This window comes from Quercus suber, unplaced genomic scaffold (genome assembly GCF_002906115.3).
Source record: "Quercus suber isolate HL8 unplaced genomic scaffold, Cork oak 2.0 scaffold_300, whole genome shotgun sequence".
NCBI lineage: Eukaryota > Viridiplantae > Streptophyta > Magnoliopsida > Fagales > Fagaceae > Quercus > Quercus suber.
Window position 1 is genome coordinate 246,358 of NW_027069756.1, and position 21,567 is coordinate 267,924.

The 21,567-nt window shown below is 31.4% G+C and overlaps 2 protein-coding genes across 4 annotated transcripts; both read left to right on the top strand.

Moving 5' to 3' along the window:
* The first annotated feature begins 2,231 nt into the window (after positions 1-2,231).
* LOC112010494 (protein TIFY 6B) lies at positions 2,232-7,295 on the top strand. Of its 3 annotated transcripts, none has more exons than XM_024042834.2 (7): positions 2,232-2,521; positions 4,779-4,978; positions 5,256-5,554; positions 5,641-5,731; positions 5,820-6,150; positions 6,312-6,372; positions 6,993-7,295. In XM_024042834.2, the coding sequence occupies exons 1-7, from the start codon at positions 2,431-2,433 to the stop codon at positions 7,111-7,113; spliced, it is 1,194 nt and encodes a 397-aa protein (XP_023898602.2). In that variant the 5' UTR covers positions 2,232-2,430; the 3' UTR covers positions 7,114-7,295. The 3 variants fall into 3 exon arrangements, with proteins under 3 accessions (XP_023898602.2, XP_023898603.2, XP_065638456.1); XM_024042835.2 differs by lacking the exon at positions 2,232-2,521 and adding an exon at positions 4,176-4,337; XM_065782384.1 differs by lacking the exon at positions 2,232-2,521 and adding an exon at positions 4,403-4,648.
* A 10,390-nt stretch (positions 7,296-17,685) lies between these two features.
* On the top strand, positions 17,686-21,366 carry LOC112024414 (cytochrome P450 87A3). Its single transcript, XM_024057050.2, has 9 exons — positions 17,686-17,938; positions 18,165-18,492; positions 18,979-19,128; positions 19,231-19,479; positions 19,598-19,687; positions 19,806-19,884; positions 20,431-20,537; positions 20,677-20,804; positions 20,913-21,366. The coding sequence occupies exons 1-9, from the start codon at positions 17,739-17,741 to the stop codon at positions 21,004-21,006; spliced, it is 1,425 nt and encodes a 474-aa protein (XP_023912818.1). The 5' UTR covers positions 17,686-17,738; the 3' UTR covers positions 21,007-21,366.
* Positions 21,367-21,567: the final 201 nt, after the last annotated feature.

A 21,567-nucleotide genomic window follows, 5' to 3' on the forward strand; every position in this document is an offset into this window, starting at 1 on the left:
TCTAATCTAAAATTTTAAAATTTTGTGCCAAATTAGTTAATTTAGAGTAGAAAACGATGAGTCAATGTAATAAACCATAAAACCTAATCATATAACAAAAAAAAAAAAATCAAATTTATAAGTCATATATATATATATATATTAATAGGTAAAACTTAGAGAAAATTGAATTAGAATTTGAAATTATAATCCAATTTTGTGCCATATGTCCAAATTTAAGTAGGAACTACACCATAATTATCTACTTAAACTTGTGTTATATGTCTATTTAAATTTTTAATCTTTGTGTCAAGTGAGTTAATGAGTGCAAAATACTAAGAATCTAATATTAATGAATTATAAAATAAATAAATAAAACTCACATATACTCAATAAAAATCACCACATGTTTCTCAATAAATCAATAAAATAAAAATCATCACACGTTCTATCTTATTAAAAATTAGAAAAAAAATGATCATAAGTAGTATAAATTGAGGTAAGAATTTTAATATGTGACTAATCACGTTTACTTTAAAAATATAATTTGACTAATTATCTATATTTTATGATAAAAATTGTGTTTAATTTTAAATATATCTATATGTATGCATGAATGCACATGTTACATGCTTTAAAAAAATTAATTTGACTAATTCTTTATATTTTTATAGTAAAAATTTTGTTTAATTTTAAATGCATCTATGCGTTTGTATGGAGTTACATGCTAATATATAATAATAATGGTGTATAGTGTATACACACAACATTTTTCACATTCTCGTGAAAATAAGAGATCTTCTAGAATTATCAGCATTTTTGTTTTTTCTAAACACTAGGATAATTAGCTTTGTTAAAACTTTTATACGTTACATTATGATTTATGAGTGGTTACTTTTTACATTAATTTACTATTTCACTAGCTTAGATAATGAGTTTATTATGTGATATTGTGATTTATTAGAGTGAAGTAACATCATTTTCAAATAAGTATGGTGTTTATTATTGTAATAATCTTATAGCTAATATTACTGGTGTTTTAATGAAACACTGCAAGATTCAAATCTCATTATCTTTTTTTTTTTTTTTTTTTTGAGAATCAAATCTCATTATCTGTAATACTGAATTATTATAAATATATATATATATATATACACACACAAATTGATATTATTTTTATTAAACACCAATCTCGATATGACATGTTAACAATTGTGAAATATTGTATATTAAGATTCATTGTAAAAATTACTCTATAGACACACACTTAAGCTTTGAAACTATGATCAAATAAGGGATTTGGATTCAAATCTTACACACACACACACACACACACAATATATATATATAATCAATTAACGTCTAATTTGATGATGAAATGTAATTATCATAAAACAAATATATTTAAATATTATTGTATCTATAAAAAAAAATGATGCATTTTATTTTTAATGACAAACTGTTATATTTTAAATATTCCTAAATCATAAATTTTGAATATTTAAGCTTTAAGCTTTTAAACATTTTTATTCAATCATTTATTTTGAGACTGAGTCCGTATGTGTGGATTCCTCTTTTTTTTTTTTTTTTTTTTTTTTGAGAAACGTATGTGTGGATTCTTAGTGAAGCATTCAATGAATAATTTAGTAATTTTCAATTTATATTTGTATCTTCAATTTATCTTACAGACAAGTTTAGATACAAGATTTTAGTAAATGTATTTATTCTCAAATTAAATTTTATCACGTAATTTCATTGATTAATTAATCACAAGTTAACTTAAGTACTTAACGAATAAAAATACATCTAAGCAATTATCTTTAAATTTGATCATTATTCTTTTTACTAAATCATCCTGAATCATTTATCTCATACATTACTTAAATTCGGATCCCAATTATTGAATTATAAAAAAAAAAAATTCAAGAATCAAATAATATTTATTTATTTTTGAAAGTATTAAGAAAAAAAGGAAAAAAAAGAAAAGAAAAGAGAATATAGATAAATAGATATAAAAGTGGCACCACTATTGGGCGCGTGTCAGACAGACTTTAAGAGCCCACCAGTTTACGAGGTTCGCTGTTGCACGTGGTCGCTGACCGGTACCACCCGGTCCCCCACCGGATCGACCGGTCACCATCCTCTTTCCCATTCAAAACGAATCTTTTTTTTTTTTTTTCATCCCACGTTCCACATGTCACGTTTTTAATAAAATCCTCCTTTAAAAAAAAAAACCTACCTAAAACAAAGGCTATTATTCAAAGCTTGCTTTTCACACCCTCCGCACTCTCCCTCTTTCTTTCTTTAATTCTATGGCACAAGTAGAACCAGACATTTCTTGCATGGTTTAGAAGCTTTGCTTTCTTCTTCTTCTTTTTTGCTAGTGGGGGCGTGTGTTGTTAACTTCTTTTTGACTTTGTTTGTTTGTAATTTTGATACAAATTTTGAGAGATGGAGAGGGACTTTTTGGGTTTGAGCTCAAAAAATGTTTCAGTCACAGTGAAAGAAGAGCTCAATGATGACTCTATCTCTGTGAGCTCAGGTATGGTTTTTCATATCTTCCTTTTCAAATTTTCTTCAATTGGGTACTTATAATTGCAGGTTTTTGCGTTTGCAAATAGCTTCTTTGCTCTCTTTGGAACCAAATTATGACCTTTCTTGTTTAAATAGATTGAGAGTGATATATATGTGTGTATATAACATGAATACGGCAACAGTTTAGATTCTTGTTTCATCTTCTCGCGGGAAAATTCTTACACCATGAGAAACTTTAGGAGCTAGTACGATGCATTTGGCACATGGTACAAATATATTTAGCCTAAGGTACAAACAATATACAGCCGGCCTTGGTTTGGCTAACCACCACCACTAGTGAAAAGAAAAGCTCGTGGTACAAAATACAATAGTTTGAGAACATAGTAAAAGTGCCTGTTAAGTAATTCATAGAGGGGACATAGGTTTTTTTTTTTTTTTTTTTTTTTTTTTTTTTTTTAAGTTTCACAACTTTTTTCATAATTGCTGAGTTAGTAAGATGATGTAATTGGTGACGATTAGAATGATCCTAGCGAGTCATTTGAAATTGATGTTACACAAATTGTAAAAATCACAATTTAGTAAGATGAATAGTTTGAGAACATAGTAAAAGTGCCTGTTAAGTAATTCATAGAGGGGACATAGTTTTTTTTTTTTTTTTTTTTTTTCTAAATTATTATTATTAGTTTTTTAAGTTTCACAAATTTTTCATAATTGCTGAGTTAGTAAGATGATGTAATTGGTGACAGTTAGAATGATCCTAGCGATTCATTTGAAATTGATGTTACACAAATTGTAAAAAATCACAATTTAGTAAGATGATGTGATTAGTGATGATAAAAGTGATTCTAGCTATTCATTTTAAATCGATGTTGCACAAATCACATTTTATTGCAAAATTTATTGTTTATGTAGTACTAGTGTTTGCCTTGAACGTACGGTATTTTAGTTTAATATTGATTTTTATTTTTTTATGAAATGTTTTACAATTTAATATGTGCTAATTTGGGCTAGGTTTGAACTTTGAACTTTGAAGTTTTTAACTGTGGGTCAGTCGGTCAGTCAATCAGAGAACTATGTGGTTGGACTTGGAGCGTTGGTTAGTTGTATTAATATTTATATGTTTTTGAAATATTTTTACAAGAAGAAGAACTTGCTTTTATTTTAATAAGTCATAGATATATATTTTTTAATTTTTAACATTGTCCTTTTCATACTTTAGCCTGTTGCATCAGTGATAGGACCATCTTTATTTTGGTAACATGCGCATGATGTGCTTATTGGGTGTATTAAATTAATGTGTCACGTTGATCTGCCTATTAAAAAACCATAGTTTATTATTATACCCTAAAAACTCAGCTTAAAACAAAAAGGTTTATTAAACTAAACAGTTGTGCCTGTCCAGGGTGCTACAATTTTTATGATAAAAGTACTAACCTATTAAAAAACGTTGTAAATAAATTATACCCAAATGAAATTATTTTGTTCTTTTATATGGTGCATTACAATTAAATAATGGCTGTGATCATAAGGAATTAATATTCTTTATTTTTTTAGTTTTCTTAAAATTTGATCTTCTGAAAAGTGAAAAGTATTGCCTGGCCAGTTGTTATCTGAATATACAATAAAATACTATCCGAACAAACATTTTTTTTTTTTTTTTACATTGGGTGATATATTTACAGTCTGTGCTTACTACAAAGCGTATAGCTCAATGTTCTTCTGACTAATTATTTAAAACCATTTTTGGGCTATTTAAGATTGATCCAAGTCTTTGTGGTCATCATAATTTGTTCTCTTTTTCTTTCTACGCTAAGTGACATAAAGTAAGTTGTCAATGTGCTGTATTCCTTTTTCCTCTTTTTGATTTTTGGTAGGGAAATTTTCTTGTTAAGGATTTCTTATGACAATGATACCTTAATCTATTTTTTTTATGGATGTAAATGATACCTTAATCTTACTTTGTCATTTTTACTAAACACTTTGAGAATATTTGATTCTGTTACTTATGCTTACCTTGTAAGAGGGTCATGAATGATTCTTGTTGGGATATAGTTTTTTTTAGATGATGTTAATTTTCCCTTCTTCTATTTCTTTGGACATAAATTACATCAAGTTGCTACATTTTAATTTTGAGGTACTAAAGGAATTTGTTTTCAATATGATAAAGATGAACTGAGCTTTATTTCATATTTAGTTCAATTGGGAGTTCTAATGTTTGGTATACATACTTGGCCATCACTTTCCATTTTCTTTGATTTTTTCAGCCCTGCTTAGAGGTTCAGGCATGCAGTGGTCATTCTCAAACAAGGTATCTGCTGTTCCTCAATTCCTGTCTTTCAGGGCTGCTCAGGAAGATAGGCCGAGAAAGAATGTAAATGATTCACTAGCAACATCTGGGTTTATGACTCTTTCAACTGCCAATGTTTTTGACTCTAACCAGAAATCTTACACGGGTGTAATCCAGGTTCGTTTTGTTTTTGTTTTTATGATGTAGAATAGTCGCTTAATTGCAAATTACATAGTTTTCTTCTTAAAGCAATTAAAGTTTATCTTGAGCTGGAAAATTAGAAGTTTAATTACCTACAACAGTTTATGTACTGGGAATTGTGAACAACATCATTTTTGTGAACTGCTGATTATGTTAGTTTGAGTGAAGTTTGGATGCTGTTTTAATAAGCTTTGGATTGGTTGGTTCTGTATGAACTGATTTTATTTTTCCATTCTCATATTAACTATTGTAGAAGAATTTAATTACTGATAAGCAAGCGGGGAACCACTATGCAATGACAGCCTATCCTATACAACACTTTGATGCGCATTCAGTTCATCGTCCCCAAGAAGTAAGAATATTCCCAGTCTCCAATCAACTAAATCAAACAAGTCCAATCGCTTTGGGCACTACTGTTCTCCAGTCTCATCTTGCATCCACAAGCCAGAATGTTGTTGGTTCTACCATAAAAACACAACCTCTTGGAGGAATCACAGCCCCTATTTCTGTTGTGCCACTTAGAGGTTCCATGGTTGGTACCACTGATCTCAGGTACCAAAATGTAAAAAGTACTGAAAAAATATGTACCAATTACCAATTCTAATGGAAAAGCTCTATTAAAAATTTATTTTTTGTAGGGATGCTTCAAAATCCTCCAAGGCACCTACTCAGCTAACAATCTTTTATGCTGGCTCAGTCTGTGTTTATGATGATGTGACTCCTGAGAAGGTATTAATCTTTCAAGCATTCTCTGATATGGCTATTGAACTCAATATGTGATTTCTTTTCATTTGAAATACCTTATTTCTCTGCTCAGGCTCAAGCAATTATGCTACTGGCTGGAAATGGGTCTTCTCCAGCGCATAATATAACACAATCAACAGCTCAAGAGCAGGCATTGATTCCTCGGCCTTCCCCAAGTGATTCGATTACAACCCAGTCCCATACCACAACACTGTTCCCAGGGCTTCCAAGTCCTCTTTTTCTTACATCCCAAGCTGGTTCTCTGCCTGGAGTAGTAGCAAGTAGCACCAATGAATTAGTGATAGGAAAACCCAGGGGATCTTCATCATTTCCTACTAAACATTCAGAGCCTCCTAAAGTAGTCAGCCCAGCAGGATGTGCTGCTAAAACCATAATTCAAACGGGTAAAACTTAGTGTTTTGTGTAGAGCTTATGCCTTGGTTCTTGTTTCATTTGTCAAAATTATAAACTCTATAGTTGATATCAGCATAATAGAGTTGATTTATAAACTATATGACTAATTTCAGCCTAACAAGATTTTTTTTTTTTGTGTGTGTGTTTGTAGTAGCTTTGCCTCAAGCACGTAAAGCATCCTTGGCTCGATTTTTAGAGAAGCGCAGGGAAAGGTAACTACTAGTTTACTTTTCCATTTCAAGCTGAGTATATATTTTCATTGGTCCATCACAATATTTTTTTCAACTATGAGCAATGTTCATAATTCTTCTTAGTTGCCTCAAGTGAATTATCTAACTGTTATTTGTTTTGGTCCTTTTGGAACTATTTTTACCAATTTGATTAGCTAGCCCATGCCTTAGGACTGTAACAATTTGGCAAATTATTTTTGAGAATCAGTTTGGACACTCTGACATGGAGTCAGTTTGAGTTTCCCTAAGTTCTACTGACCTTATGGATCTTCTTTTATATATAAACCTTGAGCTCATCATTTAAGTTCTAATATACTATGGACTACTGCTGAAAAATGAATTGTGACTGACCACACAATGGCTGATTCATTGTTCACGGCCGAGAGGCTCTATGTGCATATTGGTTCTTTAAAGATCATTATTCTCCATTGTAATTAAGTTGTGGAAACATGTGGTTGAGGTCATGTACGGTTAGTCAATAGTTATTTACATTACTGAAAATTTTGGTGTTTAATGCCGTAGATGCTGTTCACTAATTCTGTTTTATATGCTGGGTTGAGGATTGGAACTCTGAGCAGTAAATTTTGCTTGTGTACATTCAGGGTGAGCACAACACCATACAATGTCAGCAAGAATAATCCAGACTGCAGCACTCCTGGACCTGATGGTGTGGGTTACTCTGCCAATTCCTCTGGCTCCTGTCGTCTCCCAGCAATCAAATAGACCAATAGAGAGGAACAAAGAAGAGTTACACACTACTTTAGAGATCTAAGGAGTGTTATCATTAACATTAAATTTTGTTTTGTTTTAAGCTCAATTCTTTTCACCCCAAGTTTTAGACAAATGTATTAGATGTATTCTATTTTATTTTTAAATTTTATATTATATTGATAACTTCATGAGCACCTTGTACCTTATTATCACTTTCATTGTACTGTAAAAATATTATTGTTTACGGAAAGTACAATTTTTTTTTTTTTTGAATGAAAAAAAAATTGTACTTCAGCGTAAACAATAATTCCCACTTAAATACAGGATATCGAATTGTTAAATTACAAGCAAATTTGGCACGGAATAAAAACAACACATGATTGAATAAATTCAACCTTACAACCCTAATTCTTAATATGCAAGATCTCCAACACTTTTCAAAACAGCCACTATTTTGATCAATTGGTGGTTTAATCTCCAATATTATTCATTAAGGCTTTTTAATCTCTCTCTTTCTCTATGGAGGTCTAGGTCCCTTGAAGTGGCCTACATTAACTACAAATTCCCATTCACCATTCTTACTCTTCCACAATTCATATTCATATTCCAGCAAGTTCTTATCACACGGCAACAATTGATCAATATAGAACAAGATGTATCAAGAGATAGAGTTCTATATGCACATTAGAATATTGGTTAAATAGTTAAATTTATCATTTTCTAATGGCCTAAACTTGTGGGACAATCTGTAATTTATATTAGTAGAATTACTTTAGTAGAGGAACAAATTATGTGGGCACAAAAGGTAAGAGCTGACTGGTACTTAAAGTTAAAAGGAGAGAGGAATGCTAAATATTATCATTTTTTAGTGAACAAGAGAATGTTTATCAATAGAATTTTGAGACTCAAACTACATGATGGCCAATCAAAGAGATAGCAAAGCTGCTTGTTGCTCATTTTAGTAGTATTTGTGGAGTGACTGAGGGCTTAACAACAGAGAAAATGCTGCTGCAACTTAAGCTTGAGGTGAGAATTGCAAGCCTGAGTGAAGATCAGCAAAGATATTTAAATACAGATTTTACACCTGAGGAAGTGCAAAGTCTGCAGAATGCCCTTTTCCAAATGAGCACAATAGAAGCTCCTGGACCAGATGGCGTCCCAGCTCTATGCTATAAAATACTATGGCATATCATGGATCTGTTACCAGGATGCTACACGGATAAATTATCGGATGTCTACAGTACACGGCTTACAGTGGTAGGCAATCCTAGTTGTTCAAGCAACAGGTAATAAGGGAAGTAAATGGAGGGGAGAAACTTTTATTTGTAAGAAACATAATGGAGAATCGAATTTTAGGTGGTTGCAACTCAAATTGAATTAGCAAGGCTACAGATTTATGCTCAACTATCAGGATATTTTTGGTCACTTTAATGAGAAAAGGATGCACCAACATCCTGATACTAACAAACAATTAAGTAGTTTTGGCATCTCCCTACTTGATCACTGTGCGAGTCGGCAAGAATCTGAAGTTTATGGGGATTAGCCGAACTGGTAGGAAGGGAAATGCAGATTTCCACCAATAAAATTTCTCCACTGGTACTGAAGGATGTTATATCCCTACCCTAGCAAATGAAAAGTCCTACGTGCATCTATCCTGGCCTCAAGCTGTCAAGCATGCTTGTGTTTTCATGGGTTCTATAGCTACGTTTGGATTGGCGTCTGCGTTTTTGGCTTTTTTTTTTTTTCTATTATTATTATTTTAAGAACCAGTGCCTCTTGCACTGTTAATAGGCATGAACAGTGCATTAAGGCAAATGAACAGTATTTTTTTTGTGTGTACGGTAACCAAAAATTATTCTTTTATTATTTTCAGTTTTCAACAAAATAAGCGGTATTCAAATGCATAATATATGTACCAAGTGCACTTTTCACTAGATTTTGTTATGGTTTTTATTTATTTATTTTAATTTTTAATTTATTTTAAAGAATTTTCATTAAAAGACAAACAAAAAAAGTAGGCAAATCTACTGGCATGCAAAGCAGAAATCATTTACCCTTATTCATTACTCCAAAAATGTTTGATAATAGATTGTGGATAAGGCTAGAAATAGGACTGGAAGCACCATATAAAGGCTTCGATGTGTTGTCAGAAAAATCAGCTTATTCAGCTCATCTCTATTACAAATAAAGATTGAAAGTTTCTTATGAAAGTGTTTCCAAAAAGACGTCCTGTATTTTATATCTACAAAGGGAGAAAAGAAAAACCCTATATTTTTAGTATTGCAAAATTAAAAGAAGAATTTAGATGAAAAGATGACAATTATATATTTGACAGTTATATGAAATGAAATGACATCAACCTAACCTTTCTTTTCTTTTCTTCTTTTTTCCTCCCCCAATAGATCCTCTGCTTGTAGTTGAAGAGTCAACAAATTTTGAGTCTTAAAATGCTCCCAACAGTTTGTCTATGCAATGCTGTATTTATTATATAAGTGGAACTGTATCAGCTTTGCTTTTGATGCTACTAGCCTTAATGAGAGACTGTACGAGGCTTCAATTTTCAATTGCTTATACTTTGAGCACTATCAGTTCTGTTAACAATTTCATGATAGTAGAAATCGATCCAATGGCTAATGTTGTTTCAATTTTTTTATTAATTATTTTGGTGATTTAATGATAGTAAAAAAAAAAAAAAACTTTTTTCAGTTTTCCCTCAAAAAAATTATAAAAAGAAAAGAAAGAAATCTACGTTTTCAAAGATGATACCAATAAAAGGAAATCAACCTTAAGTCAACTATTCTCGAAAAAAAAAAAAAAAAAACCCTCAAAGCATACAATGATATTATTTTGTTGTTGTGTTTCAGGAGATACTTGTTCATATGTTTCAAGAGCTTATCAGAATCTAGAATTAGGTGTGAGTGAGTTTTGCCTTTGTTCCCAAACTCACGTTTAAGTCTAGAGTCTGTTTTAGGGTTTTGTCACGGAATAGCCAAAGGGGGAGATTGTAAAGTTGTTATTTACAACTATGTATTTTGTTAGCTTTTATTCCGTGCCAAATTTGATTGTAATTATTTTCAATCGTTTATACCCTGTATTTATTTTGGGATTTGTTGTAAGGATTGTGTGATAGAAAGAGTGTGTGAAGACTCAAGCATTTGGAGGCTGAAGGATTCTCGCGGGTATGTCGCGACCTAGCTTCCTGCGAAGTGAAGCATGTGCCCTGCACGTGCTGGAATGCGAAGAGTCAGGCCAGGTGGAGACAGCTGTCTCTTGCAAGTATCTCGCGGGTAAGGCCTTCCTGTAAGACAAGCTCTTCTGCCAGCCTGTATTGACTGACTCACACATTTTGCACCTATCCTATATATACCCTTATTACCCACAAATGTTGAGGAATGCTTCAGAGAGAAAACCCAAGCCAAACACATTGGGAATTAGAGATTGTCATCCCCACATTTCTCTATACACTTGCTTGTGGTATCTCCTCAACCTTTCCCTCTCCATTTCCATACCATTGAGAGGTTGATAGCCCAAACACTTACCACATCCTTTGAGAGTGTTGTGAGACGTTTTGGTGCTGCTGGGAAGCATTAGAAGAAGCCTGGAATGACAGATGCAACCTAGAGCTTGTTGCGAGATCCGGAGTGCTAGACAAGACACGGTTCCGAGAAGCCTTGTTGGAGTAGGAGCTTGGAGGGCTTAGGTGCATCGGATAGATTAGGCTTGGAGGGTCTCTTGCTAACCCATGTATCCCAACTAATTGTCTAGTGGATCGATTTCCGCTTGGAGGGCGGCAGAGAGGTTTTTCTTCGAGTTCTTCGGTTTCCTTTTCGAGAACACGTCTCGGTGTTTTCTGTGTTTGCTTCCTTCTTCCATACTCTTGTTTATTTCATTATACTGCTATGTTGCTTAGTTTATGGATTAGATTAGCTTACTTGTTCATCCCCTCGCATTTAAACTATTCCGCACTTTGTAGTAAGTTAGTGTAAAATCTATCGAGCCGTAATTTTAATTGGGGGTCTAAACAGCTCTTGTGTTTTCAACACATTTTCGAGCTTTCAACTATGTTAGCGGTATCAAGATCCAATAAGTGTGGGACATGTCAATAAAAAATAACTAACCCACTAACAGTTGAAAGACATGTGTTAGTGAATAGTTATTTTTGCACACATATCTCTCGTTTATTGGATTTTGATACTAATAACATAGTATCATTTGATACAAAATAATTTTTCATTTCTTAGAACTTATTTACTAAAGACAATATCTACTCACAAATATATATATATATATATATGGACAAAATTGCTTTTTGCCCCTTTCAAAAAAAAAAATCCAGCATTTTGCTCTCTTTCTCAAACTAATTAGGGAAATGCCCCTATTTTGAAAATCAAGTTTCTGAAAATCGATTTAGGCCCTATAGCGGCATTTTTAAGGACCTATAGTGACGTTTTATAACTCAATTTTCATAAAGTCGAGTTATAGGTTAAAAAAAAAATTGCATGTAACTCGACTTTATGAAAATCGAGTTACAAAACGTCACTATAGGTCCTTAAAACGTCACTATAGGTCCTTAAAACGTCACTATAGGGTCCTTAAAAACGCCGCTATAGGGCCTAAATCGATTTTCAGAAACTCGATTTTCAAAAGAGGGGCATTTCCCTAATTAATTTGAGAAAGAGGGCAAAATGCTTGATTTTTTTTTGAAAGGGGCAAAAAGCAATTTTCTCCATATATATATATATATATTCTATTAAGAATGATAACAAATGTTGTCATTTTTCAACAATTAACAACTAAGTTTTGATAAAATATTGTCACAATATTTAAATTTTCACAATAAATTATGACATATGTTATAATTAAAACTCTTCATCAAATTAAATAACTATAACCATTTGCAATAAATATTTTGTTATTCATACTTCTTTCTTTATCATTTTATTTTATGAGTCTAACTAAGAAAGAAAACAAATAAAAAAAAGAACAAAATAACAAAAGACATATGTATTGAAGTTTCTATTAGATAAAATTATAAATTTAGAAGTGTTAGGTTTTAAAGACTTAGGATTTGATGTATTTAGAACTCTAATGTGTAATGTTGGCAAACCATGATCAAAACAATATGTTTAATCTTGTTTAGACTTGCTCAAAGTTGTGTAATTCATGTAAAGTTGGAATCGAGAGGCTGCAGATGTATTAGTACATTTCGGCCTGACTCGATCGATCGAAAGTCGGTCAGAATGTTTTTTCTGCAGAATTTCCAACTTAGTCCTACCTCATTAAATGTTTAGGGTTTTATGTTTTTGCCCCAGGTATATAAGGCAAAACCCTAGCCACGTTTTGAGAGTTGCTCTAGTTGTATTGTTGCTCATATTTTGTGGTTTGTGTGAATCTCTTGTGAGATCCTTAAGGAGCTTTCCTTCACATAAACTTAAGGTTTTCAAGGTAGAGATATTATCAACACCTTGTTGATCAACTCAGTTGCTGCCATTGGAGCTTAAAGAAACACAAGCGGGAGTGCTTGTACTTGATTGAAGAATCCAAGAAAGAAGGAGTCCGTGGATTCGGAGCTTGCACGTGGTCGTGTCAGTAAGTTCTACTGGTGGGTAGCATTAGGAAGTCGAGCGTGGGTGCTTATAAGTCCTTTTGTATGAATTTCGATTATTTCATATAGTGGATTCAAGTTTACCTTGAGGATAGCTAGGTTAAATCCTTCCTAGGTTTTTTACCGGTTTGGTTTTCTTGGGTGATCATATCTTTGTATTTTTCATATTTCCGCTGCTTTATTTCTTGATATGATTAATTGATTGTGTTAACCTAGATTTGCATAATTTGACTAAGTTAATCACTTGGCTAATAAACTAGGTTAATCCAATTGTTGTGTTTTAAGGGGTCTAAAAACCTAACAAGAAGGTTTAAACCACTAATAAATTAGTGTTCTCTAGGTAACAAATAGAATACCATACATCACCATTTTTACTTTCTAAATATGACTAATACATAAAACTCAAAATACATGAAGAAAACATTTTGAGACATTAAAATTTAATGAGGCGTTTTAGATGTATAAAAGAAGAAATTATTCAACTTTAAAGCTGGGAGATGAAACTACGCCAAACATAAAGGGGGAAAGTAATTTTTTCCATAATTCTTTTTTTATGGTAAAACTATGTGTTTTTTACTTTAAACAATGTGTTAAATAAATAAATTAAGAAAAAAAAGTCAACCCAAGAAAACTATCCGTAAAACTATGAATTTTGGGCTAAAAAAAAAAAAAACTAACACAATAAATGTCACAATATTTTCTCAATACCATTATTTTAGCTAAGGTGGTTCCTAGTATGATATTTTATAATTTCATTTAGAGTTACGCTACATCCACAATATTTTCACAACAAATCATAGGTGGTAAATTGTTATTTGTTTTTAATTGGGAAATGAAAAAAAAAAAAAAAAAAAAAAAGGTATGAAACAATGAATTTTTGCTCACCAAATTTTACTAAACCAAAAAAGAAGTCTAGGAACACAACAAAATGTCACAATATTTTTATTTTTAGTCGCGTAAGTTTTGGTTTGATATATTATTATTTATTTTTAGAAATGCTATGTCCATAATATTTTCATAACAAATTCTAGTTGGCAAGTTGTTACTAATTTTAAAATGGACTCACGACTGATATTACTTTTTTATCCATCAATAGTAGCTTACCTATGATTTGTTATGAAATTAATGTGAAAATATTGTGGACTTAGCATTTTTTTTTATTTGATCTATAAGAAACTAAGATCTCAATAATTGTGAAAATTTTGTGATAACAACAAGTGGTAAAACATTTTCACACAACATTTATTTTTAATTGTGGTTGGTCATAGTCTCATATTTTATTTCGACCTATAAAAATTGACACCTCAATAATTGTGAAAATATTGTGAAATTTTTTGTGCCAGTATAACAATATATATGAAAGCTCATATAAATATTAAAAAAAAAAAAAAAAAAGAGCCAATGAAGTGATGAACTGCACATATTGAACAAACCAAAAAGTACTGTAACTTTTACATATTCACCCAACAAGTGTTATAACATTTTCATAAAACATTTATTTCAGTTATGGTTGGTCATAGTCTCATATTTTATTAGTTTATTTCGACCTATAAGAAATTGACACTTTAATAATTGTGAAAATATTGTGAAATTTGTTGTGTCAGTATAAAAATATATATGTCAACTCATATAAATATTTAAAAGAAAAAAAATAAAAAAATAAAAACACAAACCGATGACTGAAGAAAATAAAAAAGAAAAAGCATTGTAGTTACTGTACGTTTTTAGACCCCTTAACACAAGTTATTTAACCTAGTTATTTAGCCAAGTGATTACTTAGATAAATTATTCAGTTTTAGGTTAACACAATAAAATCATATCATGTAAATAATGCGGAAATATAAAGAACACAACAATATGATAACTCAGAAAAACCAAACCGGTAAAAATCTTGAGGATGATTTAACCTAACTATCCTCAAAGTAAAACAGATCCACTATGAAAGAATTGAAATTTGTACAATAGAACTTAGACCACTAACATCCTATTGCTACCTCGAATAGAAAACTTATTACTACGACCACATGACAGCTCCAAGTCCAAAGACTACTTATTTTCTTGATCTACTGCAACCACAAGTTCTCCTACTTGTGACTTTCTTTACATTCTTTAAGCAGCAACTGAAGCGATCATCAAGTTCTTGACATGGATCTTGATCTTGATAACCCTAAGTGTATATGAAGGTAAACACCTCTAGATCTTACAAAAGATTCAACACACAGCACATCAAAATACTTCTAAAACGTAGCTAGGATTTTTCCTTTTATACTTGGAGTAAAACGTAAAACCTTACATGTCAAACTGGGCTTGGGCTGAATTGAAAATTCTGCAGAAAAATAAATCTGCACATGGTTCAATCGATTGAGTCTAATTTTCAATCGATCGAGTCTTGCAGATTTAGTTTAATAAATTCTGCAATTACTCGATTCCAATTTTGCAAATAAACACACTTTGAGCAGCCTAAACCTAGACTCTATATTTTGATCATGGTTTGCCAACATAAAACAAATTGAAATTCTAATACATTAGTTCCTAAGTCTTAGAATCTAATAGTTACTTACTATAGCTACAATGTCAATTGAACAAACCAAAGAAGCACTATTTGTGCATTTTTTTTTTTTTATATATAGATATAAAATAGAAATAGAATTTGATATCACAGGGGCAGAAAAAAATTGACTTCTGAATTCTAATTTACATATGTTCTTTTTCTCATAAAAATATCGAATTTTTTATACTCTTATGACCTCGTGGAAAGACTGTTGAATTAAAGTTTATAATAATACGTTTCTTGGTCTAGAAGCCTGAGGGAATTACTTATCTTATCTCCAATGTATCATAAAACACATACCATATCAACTAATCATCTCTAGACAAAGGAGCATTCAAAGAGTTTTACCTACCACTTCGGGGCTTTTCCAATCAACCACCAGGCACTAGTGTTCTCAAACGGCAACCCGCAAGACGGAGTCAAGATTTTTTTTTAAAGATACATGAAATATAAAATTAGTATTTATTCCTATTAACAAAATATAAAAAAAAACTTAACACATTTTTACTCAATCATTTCCATTTGTAATCTATCATAATGGAATTTGATTTTGTTTAGTACTAATTATTGTAACAATTTCCTTTCAATGTACAAGATCAAAGAATCAGTTCTAAATTCATCTTTGATTTTGTTGCAAAACCTAATTTTAACAATCTTCATAATTGAAAATTCTTGTTATGATTGCATTAAAAACTGGAAGAATAAATAGAAGCAATTGGTATAGCATGAAACATGAGAGTTGAAAGTCATAGTTATTATCATTCAAGTATATCCAACATTCCTCTTATTAATAAACCAATTAGTATTGACATGTATTAAAAAAAAAAAAAAACACATAAGCGAAAAATAAAAAGCACTCAAATAATTTTTTTTTTTTTTGGTGGAACTAAATAGCATAACATCACTCCAAACGCAAAGTATTAAACATTTAATTTCAATGCTAAACATCAAACGAACAAATTGAATCCCAAAAAAATATACCTCAAGTGATTTATATTTTAGATTTCTTTGGCCAACTTTCAATTTGAAAAGGCTAGTTTTAATTATGACGCATGCAAAAAAAAAAAATTGTCTTTTATTTATTTATTTATTTTTTTGTTGGAGGGGGGGGGGGGGGGAAGGAAGCATGCCCCCTTGCTCTATTTAAACACGTGTTAAAAACACAATTGAGAAATGATATATCCGCAATATTTTTACAACATTTTTGTAACAAGTTATAGGTGATAAATTGTTATTAGCTATTATTAGTTGGTAAAAGTAATATCAATACTGGATTCAAATTATAACCAGTAATAACATATTATCTAGGATTTGTTGTGAAATTGTGTTTTCATTGTCAACATTTGAATTTATATAAGACAAACTTCCAAATGAAAAAAGATAATTACTAGTAACTTCTTATAAACTATCATTAAAACTAATCCTAATCCAAACAAATCTTAATCCAAACATTTTTTTTGAATAAGTAAAACATGTGTTTAACATATTTATCCAATAATAACAAAATAAATCAGTCACATAATCCTCCTTTTGCCACAAAGTGTTTTCCTTTGGTGTCTTAAATGTCATTTGTTGGGAATTCATTCTTGAAACTTAATTTTTTGGCAAAGATATACATCCTATGTGAATTATGTAGAGTTACAGAGCTCTGAGCCTTTTATTTTTATTTTTTCGTGTTCATACTCGTCCAACCTTCATGGTTAGCCCTTGCATGAGTTTGCATGTTCTCTTCTTCTATATATTGAGCTTGTATCATTTTCTCCATGATCTATTGCATCTGCTACTAACGACAGAGGAGGGAATTAACTTTTTGTTCCAACTGCTTCATTGGCTGATGATCTATACGTGATCTGATACGAATTCTTGAGGACGCAATTTTGTTATTAATTGGTTGCTTTGACTAATCCAAAATAATTTATTTGAATATATAAAAGTAGACCCAAAATAATTTATTTGACGCAATTTTGTTCCTACCTACTAGGTCCTATGACTCCTATATGTGGATAGTGATAGCAGTGTATATACCATATTGCAGTCAACTAATCTGTTCTCTAGGCTGCAGAGAAATTACAGTTAACGTACTATTCAAATAATAATGAGATATTGAAATCTGTCTATTAGTCTATTGATTTTTCTTAGTTGTCCATATCAAATCCAAAGTTTTCAAAATGTGGCTGCCATTTTCTTCTATACAGTAATTAACTGATTGTGGTATTTCATTTACATTATTCAAATTCAGAAAAAAGGACTTGACTATATTGAGAGTATAGTTTCTACTTGTTAATTTCAAACCATTTAACATTATTTTTATCTGATAGGAAAAAAAGAAACACTCCTGCCTATTTGTCAATCTATATATGATGTCATATGATGTCATACACTTTGCCTATATAAAGAGCCACTAATTCTGTCCATAAGAACCAATCCTAAGCTGCCCCTATACTACTGGCATCTGCAACTCCTCCTTGCTACTAGCTAAAGATGTGGTCAGTTTGGCTCTCCGTTGCTAGCTTACTTATAGTGATTGCCACACATTGGCTTTATAGATGGAGGAACCCTAAATGCAATGGAAAATTACCTCCTGGCTCTATGGGCTTTCCACTTATTGGGGAGACCCTTGGTCTTCTTGCGTCAAGCAAGTCCATAGACACCCCACCTTTTATCAAGAATAGGATGAAGAAGTAAGCCCACAATAACCCACATGCAATGTTTTTTGCGTCTCATCTAATTTGTTTTTCACATTTCTATTGCAAACTTTCTATTCTTGATATGGGTCATTATATTACACAATCACATGCATTTTTTTTTTTGGTTTGCTTTTTGGTTATATTTACTCCATCTATATAAATATGACATTTCGTGTAACCAACTTATTTTTCTTTTCTTTTTTTGGGGGGGCCATTTTAGATATGGTCCAATATTTCGAACAAGCTTGGCAGGACGGCCAGTTGTGGTATCATCTGATCCAGAATTCAATTATTATGTTTTTCAACAAGAAGGAAAATTGGTTGAAAGATGGTATATGGACTCCTTTGCAAAAATTCTCCACCAAGATGCAGCAAGAATTAATGCTCATAAAAATGTTCATAAGTACCTTCGAAATGTAATCTTGGGTCATTTTGGTCCTGAGGCCCTCAAGGACAAGATGCTGCCACAGTTAGAGGATGCAATAAATAAAAGGTTACATGGTTGGTCAAAACTACCCAGTTTGGAAGTGAAAAGTAGCACATCAGCGGTAAGCTTTTAATAACTAATTTCCATCATGATAATGCCTCAGTATTTTTTTTATATATGTTTATAACTGATCCCAGTAATTATTTTAGATGGAACTTATATTTTAAACTTCCAAGACATAACCTTTTCAGGAGGTACAAAATAAATGAGAAAAAGGAGATAAAATTGTATATATGGACCTATGGCCTATATATAAATAATCTTATAATTTTATTTATTTTTTCATGAAACAATGGTAAATAGTAAAACATTTGAAAATAGATTATAATGATCATTATGGGTCCCGTACTCTCAAAAAACTTGATGCCACATACATTAAAATGGCGTCTCACCCATTTTTAATTGCTAAAATGCTAATGAAGCTTGGAAACATTGTTTAAGGATTATTAGATCTTCCTTTCTTAGCATTTTGAGTAATTAAAGTTGAAGTAGCTACTACAAAATACTCATTTTTCTTTCTTTAACTACTTTTGTTGATCATTTGCAGATGATCTTTGATTTTACAGCAAAGCAATTGTTCAGTTTTCAGGCAGACAAATCAAAGGAAGATATTTGTGAATCTTTTACTAACTTCTTGCAGGGACTTATGTCATTCCCTATTAATATCCCCGGTACTGCTTATCATAGGTGTCTACAGGCAATTTCCTCAAACTTGATCCTTATAAATTTCAAAATCTAAAACATCCTTCTCATATTTTATGTGAATGTAATCTAATATATTTATTCAATTGTCATACAGAACCAGAAGAAAGCAATAAGCATAATAACTAGCGAACTAGAAGAGAGAAAGAGTAATCCAGAAATTCGCAAAGGAGATTTTCTTGATCAGATTCTGGCTGACATGAAAACAGAGACGTTCTTGACCGATAAATTCGTCATCTACATGATGTTTGGGCTTCTATTTGCTAGCTTTGAGACCATATCGTCAACTCTTACTTTAGCCATTATGTTAATTAATGAAAACCCAAAAGTGATACAAGAATTAACGGTTAGTGACACAAAGAAGTTCCAAAATTTTACGTAACATAGATTTAGAAGAAGCTTTTTTGGTGTTTAAATGTTAATATCACTTTAAATATATATATATATATATATGTTATTCCTAGGAGGAGCATGAAGCAATTCTTAAGAACAGAGAAGATGTCAATTCTGGGCTTACATGGAAAGAATACAAATCTATGACTTTTACTCATAATGTGAGTAGATAGATACTCCCCTTTTATTTAAGGCGCACGATCTTTCTTTTTAATTTTTAACAAAGAACTTCAAGCAATTGCCAACAATTCTTACAATCCAATGAATTGGAACATATAGGTTATCAATGAATCGCTTAGACTTGCTAGTGTTGCTCCAGGGATTTTGAGAAGAACCCTCCAAGACATTCAAGTAAATGGTAAGTTCAAAATCAAACTGGTTGACTTCTCAACATATTTTGTCCTTTTTCTTTCCTCTTTTGGGGGTGTTGGGATAGCCAAACCAATAAAAAGCAAATCATTTAATACAAAAACTATTTGTTTCACATGACTTTTTGAGTTTATGTTATATTATTTTGTTATTGGATCCGTGTTCTTAAAATATTTACTAATAATTGATTTTAAAAAAGTTTTAATACTAATTTTATGAGAAATATAAAAAGCTGTAAAAAAAATTCATTGATTTTTTCTTTTTCTTTTTTTCATAAAAAATTTCTAAAAATATATTTTAAACTAATATTTTTAAAGTATCTGTTAACTTTTTTTCCATATTAAATAACTAGTTTTTATTGTTGCAAAGTAACAAGTTTGTTGTACTTCAAATGTGCTTAATAATTACTCTCAGAACGGGAGCTAGTATCATTGTAATTAGTTGTTGTCTTAATTATAATGCGAGTCAGAGAATATGAGACATGCACATTCATTATGAAATAAGTTGAGAATAATAGGAGGCACGTTGACTGTAGGGTATACAATTCCAAAAGGTTGGGCGCTTATGGTAGTTCCAGCCGCCCTTCAACTGAACCCAAGCACTTACGAGGATCCTCTTACCTTCAATCCATGGAGATGGCAGGTGGGTTGGTTTTTGTTTTGTTTTTTTTCCAAAGTTAAAATCTTGATATATACTCATCATGGACTGATTAGTTTTGGTGAGAATCCTTAATCTTTGTTCCTATATTTGACTAATCTTTCATTTCATTATGGGATTAAAGAACATCTCAGCAAATGTGTCAGCAAAGAATTTCATACCATTTGGGGCAGGCATGACATCATGTGCAGGAGCCGAGTTCAGCAAGGTTCTAATGGGTGTTTTCTTTCACATCTTGTTCACCAAATACAGGTACTTTATTTCTTATTCTTACATGAATATATGCAGCACTTAGACAAGTTGAACAAAAACTGATTTTTATTTTGTTAATTTATTGTATTTGAATTATGGCTGATTAAGGATGACTACAATCAAAGAAGGAGAGGTGATTCGATCCCCTGCTTTAGGATTTGGAGATGGTTTTCATATTCAGTTTTCAGCAAAGCTTGGATGATTTACAGAGCTTAATACCGGATCTCGACATTTACTATAGAATAATAATAAAAGATCCCTAGTCAAAAAAATCATCGTTTCCATGTAGTATTAAATGTTAATAAAGTTGACTATGTTGGTCACACTTTGTCTTTAGCTATGAATATAAACGTTTTAGTTACTGCTGCATGGCTGTAGCGACGTTATATTACAGCCAAGTGGTTTTGTTTTGTTTGGGTTTTTTTTTTTTTCTTTTTTTTTCTTTTTTTGTGGGACCAAATGGTTGTGTTTTCTGGTTTTTTATTATTGCTTTATGAAATAATGAAAGTTATTGTGACTTTCACTTACATTAAATAAAAAGAATTGCTTTTAGTATTTTTAATTAAGCTCTTGGACTCTATGTTTACACGAATGAATGTGTGCCTGACCGTATATTTCCTTTTTTTTTTTTTTTTTTGAGAGATAATTACAACATGCTGCTAACCCCGCAGCTCGAACCCTTTCCCCCCAGACTCCCAAGCACTTTATGCATAAAAATGTGCCAATTCAGCTACAAGGCTTGACCGTGTATTTCAGTAAATGA